Here is a 22,280-nt window from a genome sequence, read left to right on the forward strand (position 1 = left end):
ACTGTTACTGAGGTATAATCCACATACAGGGGGAGTGTGTGCTTGTCTGTATGGGGACTGTTACTGAGGTATAATAGGAATACATAAAAGCACACACTCCTACTTGCACAAGAGACCTGAGTAACTCTGAAGGAACTGGGCTTACCTACTCTAGTTGATATGATCTAAACTTTGTCCTCACCTCAGGAAGCCCTCGTGGGACAGTGGGTTAAGCAATGGGCTGGCAATCACTGGGTCATTGATTCGAACCGTCCGGCCACTCTCGAGGAGCAGGATGAAGTTGTTTGCTCTGTAAAGATTTACAGCATCCGAGACCCTTCATAGGATTGCTGTTAGTTGAAATGGGTGGGACGGCCATGGGTTCGAGTCTTACCTTTCCTAGAGTTACTGTACAAATCCCTAGGCATTTCCCATTGCCAGCTCATCCAAGGAAGCTTTCAACAGTTGTGACTGTTGTTGCAAAGTCCAAAGACACAATGGACTGTCTACAAATATTCACAGACAACGTTGGTGGTCAATGCTATCATTGGCAGAAATCAAGCTAGCTTCTCTATTTTGGAGTGTTCATTCCTTCACATTGGCAAAAGGCGTGTCTTTTGCGGACAAAACACCAAGGATTAAGTATTGGGCTATAAACCCTAAGGCGCGCAGTTCAAACCCACCAGCTGCTCCTCCGGAGACAGAGGAGGCTGTGTGCCTGTAAAGAGTCACAGTGTTGGCAACACTTGAGGGGCAATCCTACTTTATCCTATGGAGTAACTACAAATGGGGATCCACTTGATAACAACTGTGGGCGAGCTAGACACTAGATACTTTTATAATGTAAAATGAGGTTTCAATGTCCAGAGCACCTTTGTAGAGAACACTAGATCCAAAAGACAGAACAAAAAATGGATCTGAGAAAAGCAGTAGCATCCCTATCCTCCCTTTTGATGATGGTAGGGCCCCCGTCTCCCTGGGTTCCCAATTCTGCAGCTCCCCCCACACTGTGATTTGAGGCCGTGTGCTTCGGCCACAGGAGTCCCAGGTTCCGGGTGAGAATACACCACCTTCCTCCAGAACTATTGTTGTTGTGTGCCGTGGAGTTGGATCCGAGGGTTTCCGAGGCTGTAAATCTTTACAGGAGCAGAAAGTCTCACCTTTCTCCTGTGGAACAGCTGGTAGTTTCGAACTGCTGACCCTGAGATTAGCAGCCCTATTCATAAGCGCTAAGGAGCTCTGGTAGCGTAGTGGTTACGAATCGGGCTGTGAACCTTAAGGTCAGCAGTTCGAAACTACCAGCGGTTCCGCGGGAGAAAGATGAGGCAATCTGCTCCCGTAAAGATTTACAGCCTTGGAAACCCTGTGCAGGGTCGCAATGGGTCGGAACCGACTTGACGGCACTTCACAACAACAACAACAACAACAATGCTACTAATGCATAGCAACCTTGTATAGGGTTTCCAAGAAGTGGCTGGTGAGCTTGAACTGCCAACTTTGCATTTCAAACTGACTTAGCAGTGGCATTAACCCACAGTACCACACCAGGGCTCCAGTTGAACGGGTAGGTTCTCCTTAATTGACCCCCAATAGTTTTTTATCTGCTTCTCAATCCAACATTTATATCCTCAAGGTATTCCCGGGATCTCAAAAACCTCACTTTCTTTGGTTTGTGCAGGCTCGACCCTGTGAGGGAACCAGGCAGGGAAGAAGGACACAGAGTGAGTGTCTGCCAGGACAGGACTTGAGACAGTGGAGGTGTCCAATTTCTTTTGCTCTTAGCCCTGGCTTTCTTTTAGCTTAGTGTCCAACAGCACCACAGCTTCCATTTCAGACCTGCTCCTAGGCCGTATCTATGAAAAACAGTGCCTAGAGCAACAAGTGAAATCATGCCCCATGTAAACATCTGATACTCATCTTTTAGATAACCGTATCAGCCCCAAAATAAAAGCCAAAATCCTTCATCTTTTACTTAACACATTATGATACTACCTGAAATTTTCAACTGCACTGTCCTGACTTCACTGATGAAAATTTGTTCTTGAGGTGCTCAGAGTAATTTTTTGTGTGTCTCCAGTTTCTTCAGTACACCTGGGGGAGCTAGGTGTATTGACCCACCGAACTACAGTGCCTTCAGGCGGAGGCTTACGGGCTCTTCTTAGCGGCTGTCTGGAACAAATGTTCCCTGAGCATTTCTAGAATCCACTCGTTGACAAAGGGTTTTGTTTTGTTTTGTTTTCTTTCTGAACTGAGAAGAACAAGGTAACAGCCTACCTAGACCAATTGTTGTTGTTGTTGTTAAGTGCCATCGAGTCGGTTCCGACCCATAGCGACCCTGTACAGGGTTTCCGAGGGTGTAAATCCTTACGGGAGTAGAAAGCCTCATCTTTCTCCCGCGGAGCGGCTGGTAGTTTCGAACCGCTGACCTTAAGGTTCGCAGCCCGATTCGTAACCACTACGCTACCAGAGCTCCTTACCTAGACCAATGGGAGAACTCAAATAGAAAGCTGTTGTTGTTACGTGCCATCGCGTCAGTTCTGACTTATAGCGACCCTATGCACAACAGAATGAAACACTGCCCGTTCCTGGACCAACCTCATAATCGTTGCTACGTTTGAGCCCATTGATAGTGCCACTGTGCCAATCCATCTCACTGGGGGTCTTCCTGTTTTTCTCAGACCCTCCACTTCATGTTTCAACATTCAATAATCCGGTGCCAATAGTGTTCCACTGCTATTCATAAGGTTTTCAGTGATTAAATAAGCAGAAGTAGTGCATCTCTCTTTCTTCCTAGTCTGTCTGTCTTGTCTGAAGTTCTTCTGAAAACTGTGGGTGACCCTTGTTGTTGCTAAGTGCCACTGAGTCAATTCCAACCCATAGCGACCCTGTAGAGGGTTTCCAAGGAGCAGCTGGTGAGCTTTAACCACCAACCTTGCAGTTCAAACGACTTTGCTGTCTGACGCCATTAGCTCACAGCTCCACACCAGGACGTCGTGGGTGACCCTACTGGTATTTAAAATACAGTTGGCGTAGCTTCCAGAATCACTGCAACACACAAGCCACCACATTATGACAAACTGACAGATGAGTGGTGGGAATAGAAAGTATTCATTTAATTTGATGATCTCTTACAGCTAGCAAAGGAAACTGCCACGGTTAACAGGAATTACTCAGTGGGCTCCCTTGCAAGTGGCGTCCAGGCCTGTCCCATACCTGCCATATCTCAGCCTCGACTCCGGGTGGGGGGGCGGTTCCTTTCCCGTGGTCCTTGGCGAGGTCAGTGTGTCCAAGTGCCCCGACTACGCCACTGCGCCCCTACCGAGCGGGGATGCCTCTAGGCCCCGCCCCCACCCCACCCCCCACGCGAACTTGGCCGCACCCACTTCCCCCGCCGGCGCCCCCGCCGAGGTCCGTGTTGACGTCACAAGGCACCCAGCCGCTGGCGCCTCGCGCCCGGACCGCAGACACCCAGACGTGCCGCGTGTCCTCCCACTGAAGATGGCGAGCCTGGCACCCCCGGAGCCCGCGGAGGAGGGATGCCCGGCTCGGGCTCCTAGCGAGGAGGCGCAGGAGCCGGAGGAGGAAGTCCGGGAGCTGAGCGCGGTCGCTGGCGCCGGGCGGCAGGTGGAGGAGGCCGCGGGCCGGGTGGGCGCCGTGGCGAGCTGGCTGCTTGGGGAGCCGGTGCTGTGGCTGAGCCGCTGCGCCGAGCAGTTGCTGAGCTGGGAGAGGCCGCTGCTCAGCCTGCTGGCTTTCGTCGGTGCCAACCTGCTGTTCTGGTGAGAGCCCGGCTGGGTGGGGACGCCCGGAGGGCAGGTGACCTTGGGGCGCCCGGGGGTGAGGACGCGCCCAAGAGCTGGGGTGGGGAACGCACGCTGGACACTACGAAGAAAGGAGTGTCAGTTAGTCCGGCCATCTGTCTGGGAAAGACAGACCCACATCACCTTTAGTCCGGACGCACTGCCCTGTAAACAGTCGCCTGTCTCTGTGGGTGTATTTAGCCTGGATCAGGAGGTGGTCGGCCAAGCTGCACGCACCTGTCTCTACAGGTGTGCCCAGTGTGCTGGCAAACTTCAGCCTTTGCTTTCTCAAACTTGCAGGTCTTGACCTGCTCGCCCAAGCATGCCCGAGCCAACCAACGCGCTTGAACTTGTATCCCGTCTCGCATCCCCAGCAGGCATTAGCTGGGCCGTTTTAGGTACACTTTCCGGGGCTGCACTGCCTTCATAAGCCACCTGAGACGGGCATTGAATAGCTTGTTTTTCCTTTCCCTGGAGGGTTGGGTTTACTGTCTTTACTCCCTGATGAGAAAACTGTCGGCAAACAGGTGAATTGTGTACAGCGCCCCCCTCCCTCTTCCCCTCCCAGGTGTGCAGAGTCTGGAAAATAGACGTATTTTTAAGCGATCTGCAGAGAGCATGCGCAGGAATGTTTTCTTAAAAGCCTGCCATCAACAGGTTTGGCCTTTGAAAAGTGCTCTCACCGGTAAGGACACAGAGGAGTGTCTGGCCCATTTTACTGAGGGATGCGTCCTGTCACCAGCTCTCAGCCTCACTGAATGGGGGTGGGCGGCACTGCTATGTTTGTTAATGTGTTCCCATAACAAACAGGACCTCCCCGTGTGCAGAATTTGGCGTTTCAGTCCCAGGCATCTTGTTACAGAACCTAGATTTCCTAACCTTACAAGATCTATACTTGCACACATTTTCTAGGTTAAGTTGAGAAATCAGAGTATTTTCCTGTACTTGCGCACGCAGTCTGGGCTGCCCTATTTTTCCCTCTTAACATGAGCTGTGTCAATTAAGGGTCCCGGAAGGGGTGTTGGCTGTGCCTTGGGTCTTTTAGCTTTCTCTGATAGCTAAGCTGGAGTTTATTTCAAAAAGTTCTACCCTGTTGTGAAATGACACAAACATTCAATTAGGAAGATTGTATTAGCCATTTCTCGATTGGACAATAGTCCAAACAGTGTTAGAGACTTGAAAGTTCTCAGGTCTTACTTATTTTACCAATGGGGGAAATGTTTCTAAAATTCCTTCTGTTTCCTTTTTTCCTTTAAAATTTCATTTTTAAGAAGAGCTAATACAGTCTCAGGATTCAAAAATGGAAAGGTATAAAAGGGTAAAAAAAAAAAAAAAACTTGGAAAATTCTCTTTCCCACGCCCGGCAGTGAATGTGACCAGTGTTCTGTATTCTAGGCTAACTGTGGAATACTGTCTGGGCAGTAAAGAGCCCTGGTGGCACAGTGCTTAAGCGCTGGGCTGCCAATGAAATATCCGCGGTTTGAACTTACCAACCACTCCTCTGGAGAAAGATAAGGCAGGTCTGTTTCCAATGGGGCCCTTCTGAGTCCAAGTTGACTCAGTGACTATAAGTAGGTATAAGAGGGGGCTTCAAAAGGTTTGTGAAAAAATTCCATTTCTCCATGAACTTTTTAAAGCCCCCTCTTGTGGGTGCTGTCTCTACTTAGTGTATTTTGACCATCACTTCCTTTTTCTTTTTCAGAGACATATTCTTGATGTTGTTGTTAAGTGCTGTTGAGTCACTTCTGACTCATAGCGACCCTCTCAGAGGTATAGACTCCCATTCAACCCATCCTCTACTGAGAAACCCAGGCTATTCCCAAACTTTTGCTATTATAGGGACTTTGTCATGCATCATTTTGCATATATCCTATTATCTCTGTTGTGTATACTTCCAGATGCGGAGTTGCTGGGTCAAAGGGGATATTGTGGTTAGGAACTGTGGAGTCGGTTCCAATTCACAGTGACCCTATATAGTGGTGGTGGTTGTATGCCATGGAGGTGGTTCCAACTCATAGCGACCTTGTACCAGGTTTTCAAAGCTGTAAATCTTTACAGGAGCAGAAAGCCTCATCTTTCTCCCGTGGACCAGCTGGTAGTTTCAAACTGCTGACTCTGCGCTTAGCAGCCAGTCGTAACCACTATGCTACTGGAGAGAAAGCCCTATATTTCTCCAAGGAATGGCTGGTAGTTTTGAACTGCTGACCTTGAGGTTAGCAGCCCAACTTGTAACTACTACGTTACCAGAGTGCCTACCAGAGCTCCTTAGTGACCCTACATACTGCAGAACAAAACACTGCCTTGTCCTGTGCCATCCTCAGATTTGTGACATTTAAGTCCATTGTTTCAGCCACAATTGCTCCATCTTGTTGGGGGTCTTCCTCTTTTCTGGTGACCCTCTACTTTACCAAGATGATGTCCTTCTTCAGGAAGTGGTCCCTCCTGAAAATATGATCAAAGTATGTGAGATAAAGTCTCACCATTCTCACTTTTAAGGAACATTCTGACTGTGATTCTTCCAAGACAGATTTGTTTGTTCTTCTGGCGGTCTATGGCACTTTCAATAGTCTCCTCCAACACCGTAATTCAAATGAACTCATTTCTTCTCCAGTCTTTCTTATTCATTGTCCAGCTTTCAAATTCATATTAGCTGATTGAAGATACTATGGGATGATGGTTCAGGTGCACCTTAGTCCTCAAAGTGACAGCTTGCTCTTTAGTACTTTAAACAGATTTACTTAATACAATACATAGTACTTTAATTTCTTGACTGCCACTTCTGTGAACATTGATTCCACAATCCAAGTAAAGTGAAATCCTTGTCAATTTCAGTTGTCTCGCTGTTGATCATGATATTGTCTATTGGTCCAGTTGTGAGGATGTTTGTTTTCTTTACAACCCATACTCTGAGGGCTGTGGTATTTGATCTTTACCACTAAGAGTTTCAAGCTTTCTTCACTTTCAGTACCTTCTGCCTATCTGTTTGATTTGTTCTCCTGTTTGCATATCTACATTCCAGACATGTATTTTCCATGACAAAAAGGTCACAGGCCCGATCTTCAAATTCTAAAATACTTTTCATCGCTTTTGTATAATTATTCCTTGGAATTCCTGGAAATATATTCATTGCATTGAATTTTTGGTGCTTTTCCTCTACTCTGTATGTTGCTTCTTGGGTTAAAGCATTTTTCAAGGAAATGAAGTTGTTGTTGTTTTAAAAAAGTATATGTCCCCTTATCTTAAGGGATCTTAAGTGATGTGGCCCTCAAGCGTTCTGTGTCTCAAGAACTCCAAAGCATTCTATTTTTCTATGAGAAAAACAAAAAGATAAATGTTAGAAATATGAGGAACTCGACTCTTGTCTTAAGCAGTAATGGCATTGTTTTCACTGTTTTTGTTGTTGTTACGTGCCGTCGAGTTGGTTCTGACTCATAGCCTCCCTGTATAAGGTTTCCGAGGATCAGCTGATGAGTTTGAACCATTGACCTTGCAGTTCAAACGGAACTCCTGTTTTCACCTTTTTGGCGTTATTTTCTGTCATCCTATACTTTTAGATTTTTTTTTTTTTTTTTTACTTGATATGATACCAACAATAAATTTCAGGACTCTGAGTGTGACTTCAAAATCTCTTACATACCCATTGTTGTTAAGTAGCTTATCGACCCTGTCTAGGATTTCCGAGGGGTGGCTGGTGGATTTGAATTGCCGACTTTGCGGTCAATGGTTGAGTGCTTATTGTACAGCACCACACCAGGACTCCACATGCTACGTGGATTTAGGGTTCTACACTAAAAGGATAAGAAAAATTAAGACGTAACCATGAAAACAAAAATGAGTATACTCAAGGCTGCATGAAGCAAGTATTCGAAGAGTCAGAGAAAGGATGGTTCATTTTTTTTTAGCTTTTATTATGAATTATGTGATAGTTTACAAGGGAGAACATTAGCTTTACATTCTAGCTTTACATTCATCCTACCGTATTTTGTTTAATTGCAATGATTACAATTCCCTGTATGCATCATCAAACAGCCAAAGGGTACACCCCGCAAGCCTGCCCCCTGGCCGTCAACACACAGACCCTCTCCCTCCCAGATAGAGAGTCCCCAGCAGCTCTATCTCTCCACGTCATCGTCTCTGCCTCAGGATAGTTCATTTTGATAGAGTTTGGGGATGGTGGTTGGATTATGGGTGGAAGAGATTGTGAGGCTCTTCACAATGAGCTGGTGCTAGCTGAAAAGCTGGAGGTTCGTGTCCAACCAGAGGTGCCTCTGAAAAGGACAAAAAAAAGGTCTGTCAATCTACTTCCGGGAAGAAAAAAATCAGCCATTGAGAACTCTGTGGAGCACAGGTCTGTTGGGATCACCATGAGTTAGTCAGCTTAGTGACAATTACTTAATAGAGGAACCAAAAAAGGTAGTGGGAAATGAGCTTGGCTAGATGGGGTGGGGTCAGGTCTAGGGGATGGTTGTTGTTGCCAGGTGCCATCGAGTTGGTTCTAACTCATAGCAGCCTATGCACACCAGAACGAAAGCCTGCTTGGTTGTGTGCCATTCTCACAATGGTCCTTACGCCAACCCGTCTGTTGTAGTGTGTTCTTCTGTTTTGCCGACCCTCCATTTTTCCAAGCACGGTGTCCTTCTCCAGGGACTGATTCCTCCCGCTTATATATCTGAAGTATGAGAGGCAAAGTCTGGTCATCCTGGCTTCTAAGGAACATTCTGGCTGTACTTCTTCCAACACAGATCTGTTTGTTCTTTTGTCAGTCCATAGTACTTTCAATATTCTTCTCCAACACCATAACTCAAATGCATCAATTCTTGTATGGTTTTCCTTATTCGTTGTCTAGCTTTCACATGCATATGAGGTTATTGAAAATACCACAGCTTGAGTCAGGTGCACCTTAGTCTTCAGATGAACATGTTTGCTCTTGAAAACTTTAAAGAGGTCTTGTGCAGCAGGTTTGTCTAGAGCAATACGTCGTTTGATTTCTTGACTGTTGCTTCCGTGAGTGTTGATAGTGGATTTAAGCAAAATGAAGTCTTTGACAACTTCAGTCTTTTCTCCACCTATCACGATGATGTAATTTATTGGTCCAGTGGTGAGGATTTTTGTTTTCTTTACATTGAGATGCAATCCATACTGAAGGCTGTGCTCTTTGATCTTCATCAGTATTTTAAGTCCTCTTCGCTTTCAGCAAGCAAAGTTGTCTCATCTGCACATCGAAGTCTTTTCCTTACATTGTGTGAAGAACAGCTCTTGGTTCTTTCTGCAACTTCCCAGTATCAGTGCCTGCTCTCTCTCAGGGCATTCCTCTCACCGATCCAACATTCACTTGTTTTCTATTGCTGTGTCGTCTCTTACTAGGAGAGAAATCTGAGCTCTTACCACTCATTGTTTTCCTTCCACTCATGGTTTCCAGAATCTTCTGTAAGTGCTTCAGTTGACTTCTTGTTGTTAAGTGCTGTCGAGTTGGTTCTAACTCACAACATTGTACATAGACCCTGTGCAGGGTTTCCGAGGCTGTAAATCTTTACGGGAGCAGAATAGCTGGTAGTTTCGAACTGCTGACCGTGAGATTAGCAGCCCGATTCATAACCACTACACTACCAGAGCTCCTTAAATCCCATTCCTGACGTAGTCTGAGCAGCGTGTGCTCTCTCCCTCAGGCTGGCCCTTGTCCCTGTATTCACATGACCTGAGAGAGAATTTCTTTATTCCCGTTGACAGTAACCCCTTTTGACAGTGGCTGTCATTGATAATTGTTAGCCTCTGGTCTTAGTCAGATTTTATTGCTGTTGTTGTTATGTGCCATCTTGTTCATTCGACTCATAGCAACCCTGTGTGCTAGGGTGCAGCCGCCCCGTAGGGTTTTCTGGACAGCGATCTCAGTAGAAGCAGACTGCTAAGTCTTTCTCTCAAGGAGCTGCTGGCAGCTGGTTAGAACTCTCAACCTTTTGGTTGGCAGTTGAGTGCTTAACTGTTTGTACCACCAGGACTCCATAGTCAAATTGTTGCTGTTTTTAAATGTCGTTGAGACTGTTCTGACTCATTGCAATCCTGTATAGGGTTTCCAGGAGTCCTGGTGTAGTGCTGTTGGTTAATATGTTGGACTGCAAAGTCTGCTTGAACCAGGAGGCCTGCAGTTCAACCTCACCAGTTGCTCCTTGGACACCTTGTACAGGGTAGCTATGGGTCCGAACCCAACTCTTCGGCACTTAACAACAACAGCATAGGGTTTCCAAGAAGCAGCTGGTGGGTTTGAATCGCTGACCTATAGTCAGTTATAACTAGAAAATTATTGTCAAATATGTTCACAGGTAGCATCCTAGTCAATGCAGTGAGATAGGCATCAGCCCATTGTACCCAAAAAGGAACTGAGGCCCACAGAAGTTAACTGAGTGAACCAAAGATGACTCAGCGCACAGCTGTCCAAAAGAAGATGTGTAATTGTCAAGGATTAACTCGTGTTTCCTCAAAATATGTGTCAGCTTTGCAGGTCCTGACTCTCAGGGGTTTGTCAGTTGTGTGATGATGTAATGTCTAGAGTCTTCAGCTGCTCCCTCTCTCTGTATCCCCATCTCTGCCTCCATCTCTGGTGTCGCTGTTTCTCTGCATAGGGTCCCACATTCCGTTCGTGCTCTTCTCCCTTGATGGTTCAACGTTTCTCTGTTCCTAGACTGTAAGATTAACTACACCTCAGGCTAATATTTTTTTTATGCAGAAGTAATGATTTAATTACTAAAAGCAAGAGAAAGCAATAGAATTGTGTTTCTTTTACAGACTGGGGACAATGAAATGTTTAGCTACAATTTTCCCATACAAAGAATATTCTTATAGAATAAACACCCTCACAAATAACTGATGGGTGATAAAAACTCACCAAGTTCGACCAAAGCAAAATCACAAATTAAAAATTGTTGAGGTTATACATATTTAAAATTCAACAGGCTTGCTCTGTTAAAAATTTATTCCCTGTAGAAGCTCATATTTGTGCTAATTTCCAGACATTACAGAAGGCATATTTCAATGTTTATAACTGTTAAAGTAACTTAAATATGAAATTACAGCTATATCATATATTCCCCATCTCTCCAATGCTTGCCTGAAGAATTCTACGCTTTTTAGTTTATACCACGACAAAACTGCAGTTTGGGCATCCTTGAAGAAATTATTCTCCTTTTTAGTATTTTGAGTTTGGGGAACTAAAAAAAGTCTGAAGGGGCAATATGAGGGCTGTAGGGCACATGGGATATGGTTTCCCAATGAAATTCTCCTAGGGCAGTCCTTGTTACCCACAAAGAATTATTAGCTAGCACGTTGTCGTAATGGAAAAAATTGCTTAGTGCAACTTTCTGGCCTTCATTCTCACCAAAGTAACTTTCAGTTTTAAAACTTCTTCATAATAAACCCCCATAATCAGCTTATGTTCTTTCAGAAAAGCTATCAGGATTACTCTTTTGGGACTCAGGAGCATAGTACCATGATCAATTGGTATAACATAGTCCTCAAAGACAATGAGCCCCATCCTACTTTGGTGAGTGCTGAGTGAGGTTTTAAAAGCCTAAAATGGTCTCTCCCTGTCTGGAGAAAAGAAGAGTGATGAAAATCAAAGACATTTGAAAACAATTAGCCCAAAGGACTAACAACTAACGGACCAGATGAACATCAATCTCCACGATCAGGAGACCAGCAGGAATGGATGATGTCTGACTACCAGTCCCAACTGCTCTGAAATCAATAGAAAGTCCTGAAAAAAGTAGGTGGCAAATACAGAACAAAAATCAAAATAAAAAAGACTAGGCTTATTGGTCGACTAGAGGCTGGTGAAAACCCTGACACTGTGAGACTTAGGCACCCTTCAGATCTGGAACTGAAATCTACCCATGGCTCAATTTGTGGTGCTGTTGGATAAGTACTAGACCTCAAGGTTGGTGGTTTGAACTCACCAGCTATCCTCGGAACCCCTATACAGGATTGCTGTGAGTTGGAACTGATTTTTAATGACTGAACAACAACAATGACATTCATGAGGTGTATACAGCTTAGAGTAATCAGCTATTTGAGATCAAATGGTCAGCATTTACACAAGGATAAAGTTTAGAAGGTTAGGAAAGAAGGAGGAATGGAAACTGGGAACCCAGAGAAGAAGTGGGCTGTCATGTTAGATTGTGGAGATTGTAATCAATGAGATGAAACAAAATGTGTATGAATTGTTGAATAATGGGAAACTGATCTGCTTTGTAAACCTTCATGTAATTTACAATAAAATGTTGTTAATTATTATTATTTTTAAGATGACTTCTTCAGACTCCCCCAAAACGGTTACTATAATCTTCTGAGTTGACCCCTTCGACTTGAATTTACTCGGTCCAGCAGATCTCAGAAGCCACTGTTTGGATTGGACCTTGCTCTCTGGGTCACGTGGGTAAATCCAAGACTCGCCTCTGGTTAACAATTTGTTTTCTAAAATTGTCTTGCTTAAAAGACTGATAGATCAGCTTTTTGAGCTAGCTAACCCTCACAAAACACTTTCTTTTAGATTCATTCTTTTTATTTTTTGAAGATGCCCTAACGAGATTAAGACAAGTGTATTACTAAGAGAACTTGTCTGCAGCTGTCCATTGATCGTAGAAATATGTTTAAATACATTTTGTTCAGCATAAACACATATTGTTCAGCATAAACACATTTTGCACGAACTAGAACCTTAGTAGCAATAGTTTCTGACTTACCCTTGGTATTTTTTTCAATTCTAGCAAATCCTGTAATATAGAAGCATAAATAGAATACATGGTAGTGGTGTTGTTAAGTGTCATCGAGTAGGTTCTGACCCATAGCCACCCTGTAGAGGATTTCCAAGGAGCAACTGGTGAGATTGAACCACCGACCTTGCAGTTCAAACCGACTTTGCATTCCGGCACATTAACCCACAGCACCACACCAGGACACCAGAATACATGGTAGCACTCACCAAATTGTTTTTTAATTTTTTTGAACTGCAAAGTCATCAGTTCAAGCTTACCAGCTGCTCCTCGGAAACCTGATACAGGGTCGCTGTGGGTCAGAACCGACTCGATGGCATTTCACAACAACAACAATATGGTCCATGGAGTCTTGGTGTGGTGCTGTGGGTTAATGTGCCAGACTGCAAAGTCATTTGAACTACAAGGTCAGTTGTTCAAGCTCACCAGCTACTCCTTGGAAACCCTATACAGGGTCACTATGGGTCGAAACCAACTCGACGGCACTTAACAACAACAACATTTGGCCCATGGGTGGTGTAAATGGTTTCCTTTTAGCTTTTAACCGAATGATGGTTGATGGTTTGAATCCACTCAGCAGTACCTCAGAGGAAAGAGCTGGCAATGTTTCCATAGGATTGCAGCTGACTTCCTCAACAGAAGAACAAAGCAGAAACACCTTAAGAAGCTCAGTTCCGTTCTGAAGCTCACGGGTTAACTTGATGATACCAGTTTCCTTTTTTGATATACAAGGGGGCTCCAAAAAGTTCATGGAAAAATTCCATTACTTTTGAGTTTAATTCCTTTTAAAGCCGTCCCACGTAAAATTTGGATATATGTAGACCACAACAACAACATGCAAGTTAAACTTATTGCTAATGAGTTGTTTCTGACTCATGTCGATCCATGTGTGTCATGCCAGGCCTTCTGTGGAGGTACCTGGGAAGGACTCAAACTGCCAGCCATTTGGTCAGCTGTTGAATGTGCTAGCTGTTTGCTCCACCATCCACTCGTATCTATGTTTTAGAGAAAGAGAGAGGCAGGAAGAGAGGTGACAGACAGGTGGAGTGGGCTGAGACTGAGGAGGCTAGGTTTCAGTGTGAGGCTGGAAAAAGAGATTAGGGCCAATTTATGAAGGACTCTGCTAAGGAATTTGGAAAATATCAAAGATCTCTGTTAGGATATTAAGTTGTCGTTAGGTTCAATTGAGCCTAACACTTAATATACACAACCCGATTCATGGAATACTCGCACAACAGAATGAAACAGTGCCCATCGTCCTGCGCCATCCTCACAATTGTATATTTAAGCACAGTGTTGTCACTTTGTCGGTCCATCCTCTTCTTCACTGACCTTCCACTTTACCAGAACTGGACCTTCCTGAGAGCATGTCCAAAGTACCAGAGATTAAGTCTCTCCACCTTCGCTTGCTTCTAAGGGACATTCTGACTGTATTTTTTCCAAGACAGATTTGTTTGTTCTTCTGACAATCCATAGTATTTTCAGTATTCTTCACAACATCATAATGCAAATGTATTCTTCTTGTTACTGTCGCACTTTTATATGCATATGAGGCAGTTGAAATTACCATGGCTTGGGTCAGGTGCACTTTATTCCTCAAAGTGATATGTTTGCTCTTTAACACTTAAAATAGGTCCTTTTGAAGCAGATTTGCCTAATGCAATATGTCCTTTGATTTCTTGACTGCTGCTTCCACGGTTGTTGATCATGGATCCAAGCAAAATGAATCCAAGAAAAATCTTTTCTCTGTTTATCATAATGGTATTTATTGGTCCCGTAGTAAGCATTTCATGTTCTTTGTGTTGAGGTACAGTCCATACTGAAGGTTTTAGTCTTTAATCTTCATCAGTTAAGTATTTTAAATCCTGTTCACTTCTAGCATGCAAGGTGGTGTCATCTGTGTATCACAGGTTGTTAATAAGTCTTCCTCTAATCCTGATGCCACGTTCTTCTCGGATTATTTGCTCAGCATACAGATAGAATCAATTTGGTGAAAGTGTAAAACACTGATGCACACCTTTCCTGATTTAAACCATCCACTGTCCTCTTATTCTGTTTAAACAGCTGCCTCTTGATGAATGTACAGGTTCCTCATGTGCACAATTGAAGTGTTCCGGAGTTCCCAGTTCATAATGTTATCCTTAGCTTGTTATGATTCACACAGTTGAATGCCTTTGTATAGTCAGTAAAACCCAAGTTATTTTGATGCAACCGTTTTTGAATTATCTTCAGCAAAATTTTACTTGCCTGTAATACTAATGATATTGTTTAATGATTTCCGCATTCTATGAGATCACCTGTCTTTGAAAAGAGTACATATATGAATCTCTTCCAATCAGTTGGCCAGGTAGGTGTCTTTGAAATTGACATAGATGAGTGAGCACCTTCACTGCTGCGTTAGTTTGTGGAAACGTTTTCATTTTTCATTTGTATTCCGTCAATTCTTAGAGTTTTATTTTTCACCAGTGATTTCAATGCTATTAGTTCTTGATCATGAAGTTGTTCTTGATCTTGAAATGCTTGAACATCAACCAGTTCTTTTGGTACAGTGACTCTCTGTATCCCTTCCTCTTTTTTTTTTTTTTTGATGACTCTTGCATCTTTCAGTTTTGCCCATAGAAGCCTCCAGTACTTCAACCTGAGGCCTGAATTATTTTCTTCAGCTCTTTCAACTTGAGCAGTGCTGAGTGTCTTCTTTCCAAACTCCAGGTCTTTGCGTATTTCGTTATACTACTTGACTTTTTCTTCTTGCGCTGTCTTTTGAAATTTTATGTTCAGCTCTTTTAGTTCCTCATTTCCTTCAGCTCCATTAGTTTTCCTACCTTTAAGAGCAAGTTCTAGAGTCTTTCCTTACACCTATTTTGGTCTTTTCTTTCTTTTGTGGCTTTTAAATGAGGCCTTTGCTTTCTTCCTGTCTCAAGTTCTCCCACAAGTCTCCTGGTCTTCGGTCATTAGTTCTTGAGATGGTCTCTAAATTCAGGTGGGATATGTTCAAGGTCATATTTTGGCTATCATGGACTTGTTTGAATTTCCTTCAGCTTCAGCCTGAACTTGTATAGGAGCAATTGATGTTCTGTTCCAGTCTGTCCCTGGCCTTGCTTTGATTGATGATATGGAGCTTTTCCACTGTCTGTAGGCAGTTTGAATCCTCTTTATTTATGGCTGGTCCATGTGTAGAATTGCCTTTGATGTTGTTGAGAAAAGGTATTTACAATGAACAAATCATTGGTCTAGCAAAATGCTATCATGCCATCTCCAGTATCATTTCCATCAGCAAAACCGTATCTTCTAACTATTGATCTTTTCTCTTTGTTTCCAACCTTCGCATTCCTATCACCAGTAATTATCAATACATTGTGATTGTGTGTTTGATCAATTTCAGACTTACGGCGTGTGTAGAAATCTTTAATTTCATCATCACTGTCTTTAGTGGTTGGTGTATTCCGTGTTCTGATTATTAATGGATGTTTGCAGCTGTTTTCCGCAAAGCTGTTCTCCATCCAGATCATTAAGGCCAACTCTGCTTTGAGGAAACAGCCTGAGGGGCTCACTAACCAGCATTGTATCAGAAAATCTGCTGCTGCTGTTCATAAGATGGTCAGTGGCTAGGTTAAGCACTGGGCTGCTAGCCACAAGGTTGGGGGTTCAAAACCAGTAACCACTCCTAGATGGTCAGTGGCTAGGTTAAGCACTGGGCTGCTAGCCACAAGGTTGGGGGTTCAAAACCAGTAACCACTCCTTGGGAATCCTGTCTAGGGTTGCTATGAATTGGAACTGACTTGATGGTGTCACTTAGCAACACGAAGCACTATTCAGAAGTGTTCTGCCTCGCCTTTTTCCTAGTCTGTCTTAGCCAGAAGCTCAGCTGAGACCTGTCCACCATGGGTGACCCTACAATGTTGGTGGCATAGCTTCTAGCATCACAGCAACACACAAGCCACCGCAGTGTGACAGTCTGACACATCACTGGTGGTATAAGATGAAACTGCTGTCATAACTCTTCCTTTCCCTCAAGATTGTCATTCAAGAACTTGTCACGGTTTTGTTGATGATCAGTTCTATACATCAGCAGTCTGTAGGTGCTAGAGGTGTAACAGTGGATAGGAGATATTAAGATTCCCTGCTCTTGTCGAGTACAAAGTCTAGGTGTGCAAGTTGCAGAAGGCAGACAATGAACAAAGATACAAAATACTTGGAGGTGCCAAGAGCTGTGAAGGAAATGAAAACAGGTGGGACAGGGGACAGACAGGAAGGTGTGGCTCTGCTGAGGTGATCAATGCTGACCTCTCGGAGGAAATGACATTGGGCAGAGACTTATCAAAGTCCAGGAATTATCCAAATGAGGCATAGTGTTCTAGGCAGGGAGAAGAGATTGTGTAAAGGACGTGGGCTGGAAATGGGCTTGGGGTGTTTGTCAAAGAGCAGGGGACCAGTGTGGCCAGAGCTGAGCCAGGAGGAGATGCTGTTAATTTTGTGTAGCATTTTATGTTACTACAGAGCAAAATTCTGATGGTCAGATTTTCATCGACCACTTTGAAGAAGTCCAGGGTGAGATGAATGAGCCCTTGACAGCTAATCAAAGAGTTTGGTGGTTCGAACCCACTAGTTGATCAGGAGGAAGATGTGGCTGTCTGCTTCTGTAAAGATTTCAGCCTTGCAAATCTTTACAGTGGGGCAGTGTTCCTCACACAGGCAGGGTGGCTGTGAGTTGGAATTAATTCAGTGTCAGTGAGTTTGGGGCAAGAGGACTGAGCCCTGTGGCACATTGGTTAAGCACTTGGCTGCTAACTGAAGGGTCAGTGATTTGAATCAAACACCCATGATGAACCAGTCTGAATTGGTTCAAAACCCTTTGTGCCCAACACCCACAGTACCCACATCTATATTTCAATCTGACCTCTACCCCGAACATCTTCCCTTGAACCCAATCCTTCGGTGACTAACTTGATGGCCTGTCAGTACATCCTCTTCAGCATTCCTCAAATTGTGGGTGTTGGGTAGGGTTTTGTACTAATTGGAATCGAATCATCATAGCTGATGCAGTAACATTAGAACAGATGGAAGTCTTTATAACGTAGATATCACAGAACAGTAATCGGAATGGCAGAAATGATTGGTCAGAGCCCTGGAATGGGAGACTCAGAAGAGGCCTAGTGAACCCTTTTGGAGGACTATTGGGAGAGACCAGATTCTTGCTAGGACTGTGGAGAGGGACACATATTCAGCGTGGTATGGTCGGCCACTGTCTTTGAGCTGGGCACTGTTGTTTTGGACTCTGTTGTTCAGGAGGTTTGTTTGCATGGCATCTCAGTGGGGATAGATTGGATCCGGCTTACTGCAGTATAACCTGATTAGCTTACAACAGTTTAAATGAAAGAAGCTATTTCCAAACAAGTCCCCATTCACAGGAACAGTGATTAGGATCTCAACATATCTTTTGGGGGAACACAATTCAGTGTATATTGTTATTAGGTGAAGTTGTGTCAATTGCTACACATAGGCAACCCTGTGTGACAGAGTAGACACTACCTCATAGAGTGTTCTTGGCTGTCGTCTTTATAAAAGCAGGTTGTTGTTGTTATTGTTAAGTGCCTTTGAGACGATTCCGACCTGTAGTGACCCTGTATGGGGTTTCTGAGGCAGATTGCCAGCTCTTTTTCCTGTGGAGCTGCTGGCTATATTTGAACTGCTAAGGTTTTAGTTAGCAACTGAGTACTTCACCGTTGGCACCACCAACCAAACCTAAAATCTCAGCCCATTGCCATTGAGTTGATTCAGACTCATTAAGAATATAGATAAAAGGTTTCTGAGACTGTAAATCTTTATAGGAGCAGACAATATCTTCTTTCTCTCTTGGTGTGGCTCCTGGGTTTGAACTGCTGACTTTCAAGTTAACAGCCCAGTGCTCAACCAATAGCACCATCATGGTTTCTTCTTTGTGTTAGCAGGGCTCCTTAATTATGCACCAACGATTTACACGCCGCATTGGCCAGGTGTGTGTCCTTAGAGGGAGGAGAGAGATGCGCTCTGGGATTTTGGGAGAGGTGAGGTGGCAGACCCGGAGGGAGGGGACAGGGACCACTTAAGGCTCTGGGAGGTTGAGGGACTGGAAGGACACCATTAGGTTGATACATGAGTAGGAGGGGAAAGATGGTGGGTCAGCATTTGCAGAGGTTGCAATTTCTCTCCAAGGAAGAAGACAGCAACTTTCTGAAAGACATGTTGTTGTTAATAACCATCAAGTCAGCTCCATCTCATAGTGACCCTGTACGGAGTTTCCGAGGCTGTAAATCTTTGCAGGAGCAGAAAGCCTCATCTTTCTCCCATGCATCCCAGTCCAGAATCACCCTGCTTCCATATATACCACCCCCCCTATATACACAACCATGCGTGTGTGCTTGGTTGGAGTCAAAGCTCTTCTTCATATTGTCTCATCATGGTGCAAGATGAGTAAGGAGGTCTGGTTGCAGTGTAGGTTAAGTATAGGACTGTTCACCGCAAGGTCAGCAGTTCAAACCTCCCAGCCGCCCTATAAGAGAAAGGTGAAGCTGTTGACTCCCATAAAGATTTACAGTCACAAAAACCCTGGGCAGGGTTGCTATGAGTCGGAACTGACTTGATCGAAGTGGGTTTGGTTTTTGGTTTTATATATGTATATGTGTATGTGAGGGAACCCTGGTAGTAGAATGGGTTAAATCTTGGGCTACTCACCACAAGGTCAGCAGTTCAAACCCACCAGCCGCTCTGTATACGCCTGTAAAGATTTAGTCTTGGGAACTGTAGGGTGCAGTTCTACTCTCGTCTACGGGCTTGCTGTGGATTAGAGTCTACTTAACAACAGTAGGTTTGTGTGTGTGCTTGTATATATATAATTTAACATTAGCACTTAACAATATTGAATCAGTTCCTATATAGGGTTTCCGAGGAGCAACTGATGAGTTTGAACTGCTGTCCTTGTGGTTAGCAGTCCAGTGCTTATCCTACAGCATCACAACAGGGCTCCTATTTAAGTATAAATGCATTAGGCAAATCTGCTGCATGAGACCTTTTTAAAGTGTTGAAGAGCAAAGATGTCAGCTTGAGGACTAAGGTGCGCCTGACCCAAGTCATGGTATTTTCAGTAACCTCATATGCATGTGAAAGGTAGACAGTGAATAGGGAAGATCATCGAAGAATTGATGCTTTTGGAGGAGACTATTGAAAATTCCATGGGCTGCCAAAAGAACCAACAGATCTGTGTTGGAAGAAGTGCAGTCAGAGTGCTCCTTGGAGGCCAGGATGGCCAAACTTCATCTCTCATACTTCGGACATATTGTCAGGAGGGACCAGTCGCTGGAGAAGGATGTCATGTTTGGTAAGGTGGAGGGTCAGAGAAAAAGAGAAAGTCTTCCAATGAGATGGATTGGCCAAGTGGCAGCATCGATGGACTCAAGTGTGGCAACAGTAGTGAGGTTGGCCCAGGATCAGGCAGTGTTTCATTCTGCTGTATATAAGGTCGCTATGATTCGGTACCGACTTGATGGCACCTAACAACAAAAACAACATGAGTCAGAACCGACTCAAGGGCACACAACACCATGTATACAGTATAAACATAAACCTTGAATGTCCCAGTAAGCTGGATGGTAGTGTAAGGTGTTTTTTAGTGCAAAATTAGGATGTACATCTCCATTCATGTGACTTGGCCCTCCTCTTCCAAAGGACCAGGTTAGCTTACTTCTGTGAAGCATCCCACTCGTTCACATAGCTTGGTCTGTCTGCTATAGAGAAAGAAGTTACTTTATTTCTGAGGGAGTATTTGGCACCAACCAAAGCATGCTTTCCAATGAGTGTTCCACTCAGCCACTTGGGTTTCCCTTTTCGGCATTAATTACCTAATTCGGGTGTGTATTTCTCTCAGTGGGCCTGCCCTCATCTTACATTTCCTGTTTGTGCTTGCCCTCTTCACCCAGAATGGGAAACGCTGTATGGACGGCTGCCTGCTCTGAGGTGTATGAGCCACTAATGTGGTCAGCGATGGTGCATGTCATCTGTGCAGTTTGGGATATGCGCCTTATGAGTTTTTGGGTTTTGGTGGTGATGATACTATCTGTGTTGAAGGACCTTGTGGGTTTTGCTGAGTTGGGGGTGGGTGTCAGGCCAGGTACAGGGCATGTGTTCCTGGAGTAGGCTGTCATCGTGGGACTCCTTGTCAGCTGACCTCAAACTTGCCCTGACTCATGGTGACCCCATGTACAACGGGACGAAAGCCTGCCTGGTCCTGTGTCGTCAGTCGAGGATTAGATCTTTGGGATTGGTGGGGTTTCCTTGACTGATTCTTGGATGCAGATGAGCACATCAGTTTTCCTAGTCCATCTTGGTCTGAAAGTGCCACTGGAACACAGGCACCTACTCCTCAGACTGTGTGAGGTGCGTTGGCTGGAAATTGAGACCAGGTCCTGCTTCATGGATCCTTGGCTTGTTGTTGCTAAGTGCTTGTGAGTCAGTTCTGACTCATAGTGGCCCTGTATAGGGTTTTGAAGAAGCAGCTGGTGAGTTTGAACCACTGACCTTGTAGTTCAGACTGACCTTGTGGTCCAGTGCTTTATCTCACAGCGCCACTCTCTGAAGGTAGTTTTGTTTGTTGATAAGTACCACAGAGTCGATTCCGACTCATAGCAACCCTGCACAAGGTTTCTGAGGCCTGAAATCTTTACAGGAACAGAAAACCTCATCTTTCTCCCGTGGAACAGCTGGTAGTTTTGAAGTGTAGTACTTACTGTATTTTTGGTGTTTCCAGTGACCTGCTGGGAGACATTTCTTTACTTCTCTGATAAAGCTGTAGGAGTCCCTGGGTAGGGCAAAGTTAACTTGCTCACTGCTAACTAAAAGGAGGTTGACCGTTTGAATCCACCAAGAGGTACCTTGGAAGAAAGGCCTGGAAATCCAGAAAAAGCAGCCAATGAAAAGCCAATGAAAACTCTGTTGAGCATGGTTCAACTCTGGCACACACGGGGTTGCTGTGAGTCAGAACTGACTCATGACAACTGTGTTTTTATCATTGCTATTACTAATTTTTCATGTGGAAGTTATTCTAGCTTTGGCCATGTAAACACACTATTTTTGTTAGCAGCTAACACCTTTCCAAAGAGGATGTTGTACGATGAAATAGAAGGTAGTAAACCTTTGCTCCAGCTTATCCACTGCTACCTCATCCATTCTTAGACGGATGGTTGTTATTTTTGTTGTGTTGTTGAGTTTATTCTGATTCATAATGACTCTATATAGGGTTTCTGAAAAGCTGCCGGTGTACTTGAACTGCTGACCTTGTAGTTTGCAGTCCAGTGCTGATCTTAGAGCGCCACACCAGAAATCCTCCGGGACTCATAGGGACCCTATATAGGGTTTCCGAGACTGTTAGTCTTTATGGGAGCAAACAGCACCATCTTTCTCTTAATGAACCACCCATTATGCAGTTAGCAGCTCAATGCTTAGCCCACAGTGCTACCAGGGCTCCACCCACTTGATAGAAGAAGAAGACCAATCCCAGTGTCCTACAGTGAACCGGTGACAACAACATGCCCAGTAGTTGTCTTCTGGGCCCTTTGAAAAGTTGTTATTGTTGTTATGTGCCGTTGAGTCAGTTCTGACCCTATGTACAGCAGAACAAAACGCTTCCCAGTTCTGCATCGTCCTCACAATTATTATTAAACTTGAGCCCTCTGCTTCTGCCCCTGTGCCAATCCATCTCATTGGGGCGGGG

General features: G+C 44.4%; 1 protein-coding gene across 1 annotated transcript in view; it reads left to right on the forward strand.

The window, feature by feature from the left end:
* Positions 1 to 3,477: 3,477 nt before the first annotated feature.
* Positions 3,478 to 22,280, forward strand: part of FAM134B (family with sequence similarity 134, member B) — a 196,276-nt gene continuing 177,473 nt past the window's right edge. The window contains exon 1 of the mRNA XM_006874438.1: positions 3,478 to 3,755. Within this exon, the coding sequence (XP_006874500.1) occupies positions 3,478 to 3,755 (278 nt within the window). The remainder of the gene's footprint in view (positions 3,756 to 22,280) is intronic.

The sequence above is a fragment of the Chrysochloris asiatica genome, unplaced genomic scaffold (assembly GCF_000296735.1).
Source record: "Chrysochloris asiatica unplaced genomic scaffold, ChrAsi1.0 scaffold00278, whole genome shotgun sequence".
NCBI lineage: Eukaryota > Metazoa > Chordata > Mammalia > Afrosoricida > Chrysochloridae > Chrysochloris > Chrysochloris asiatica.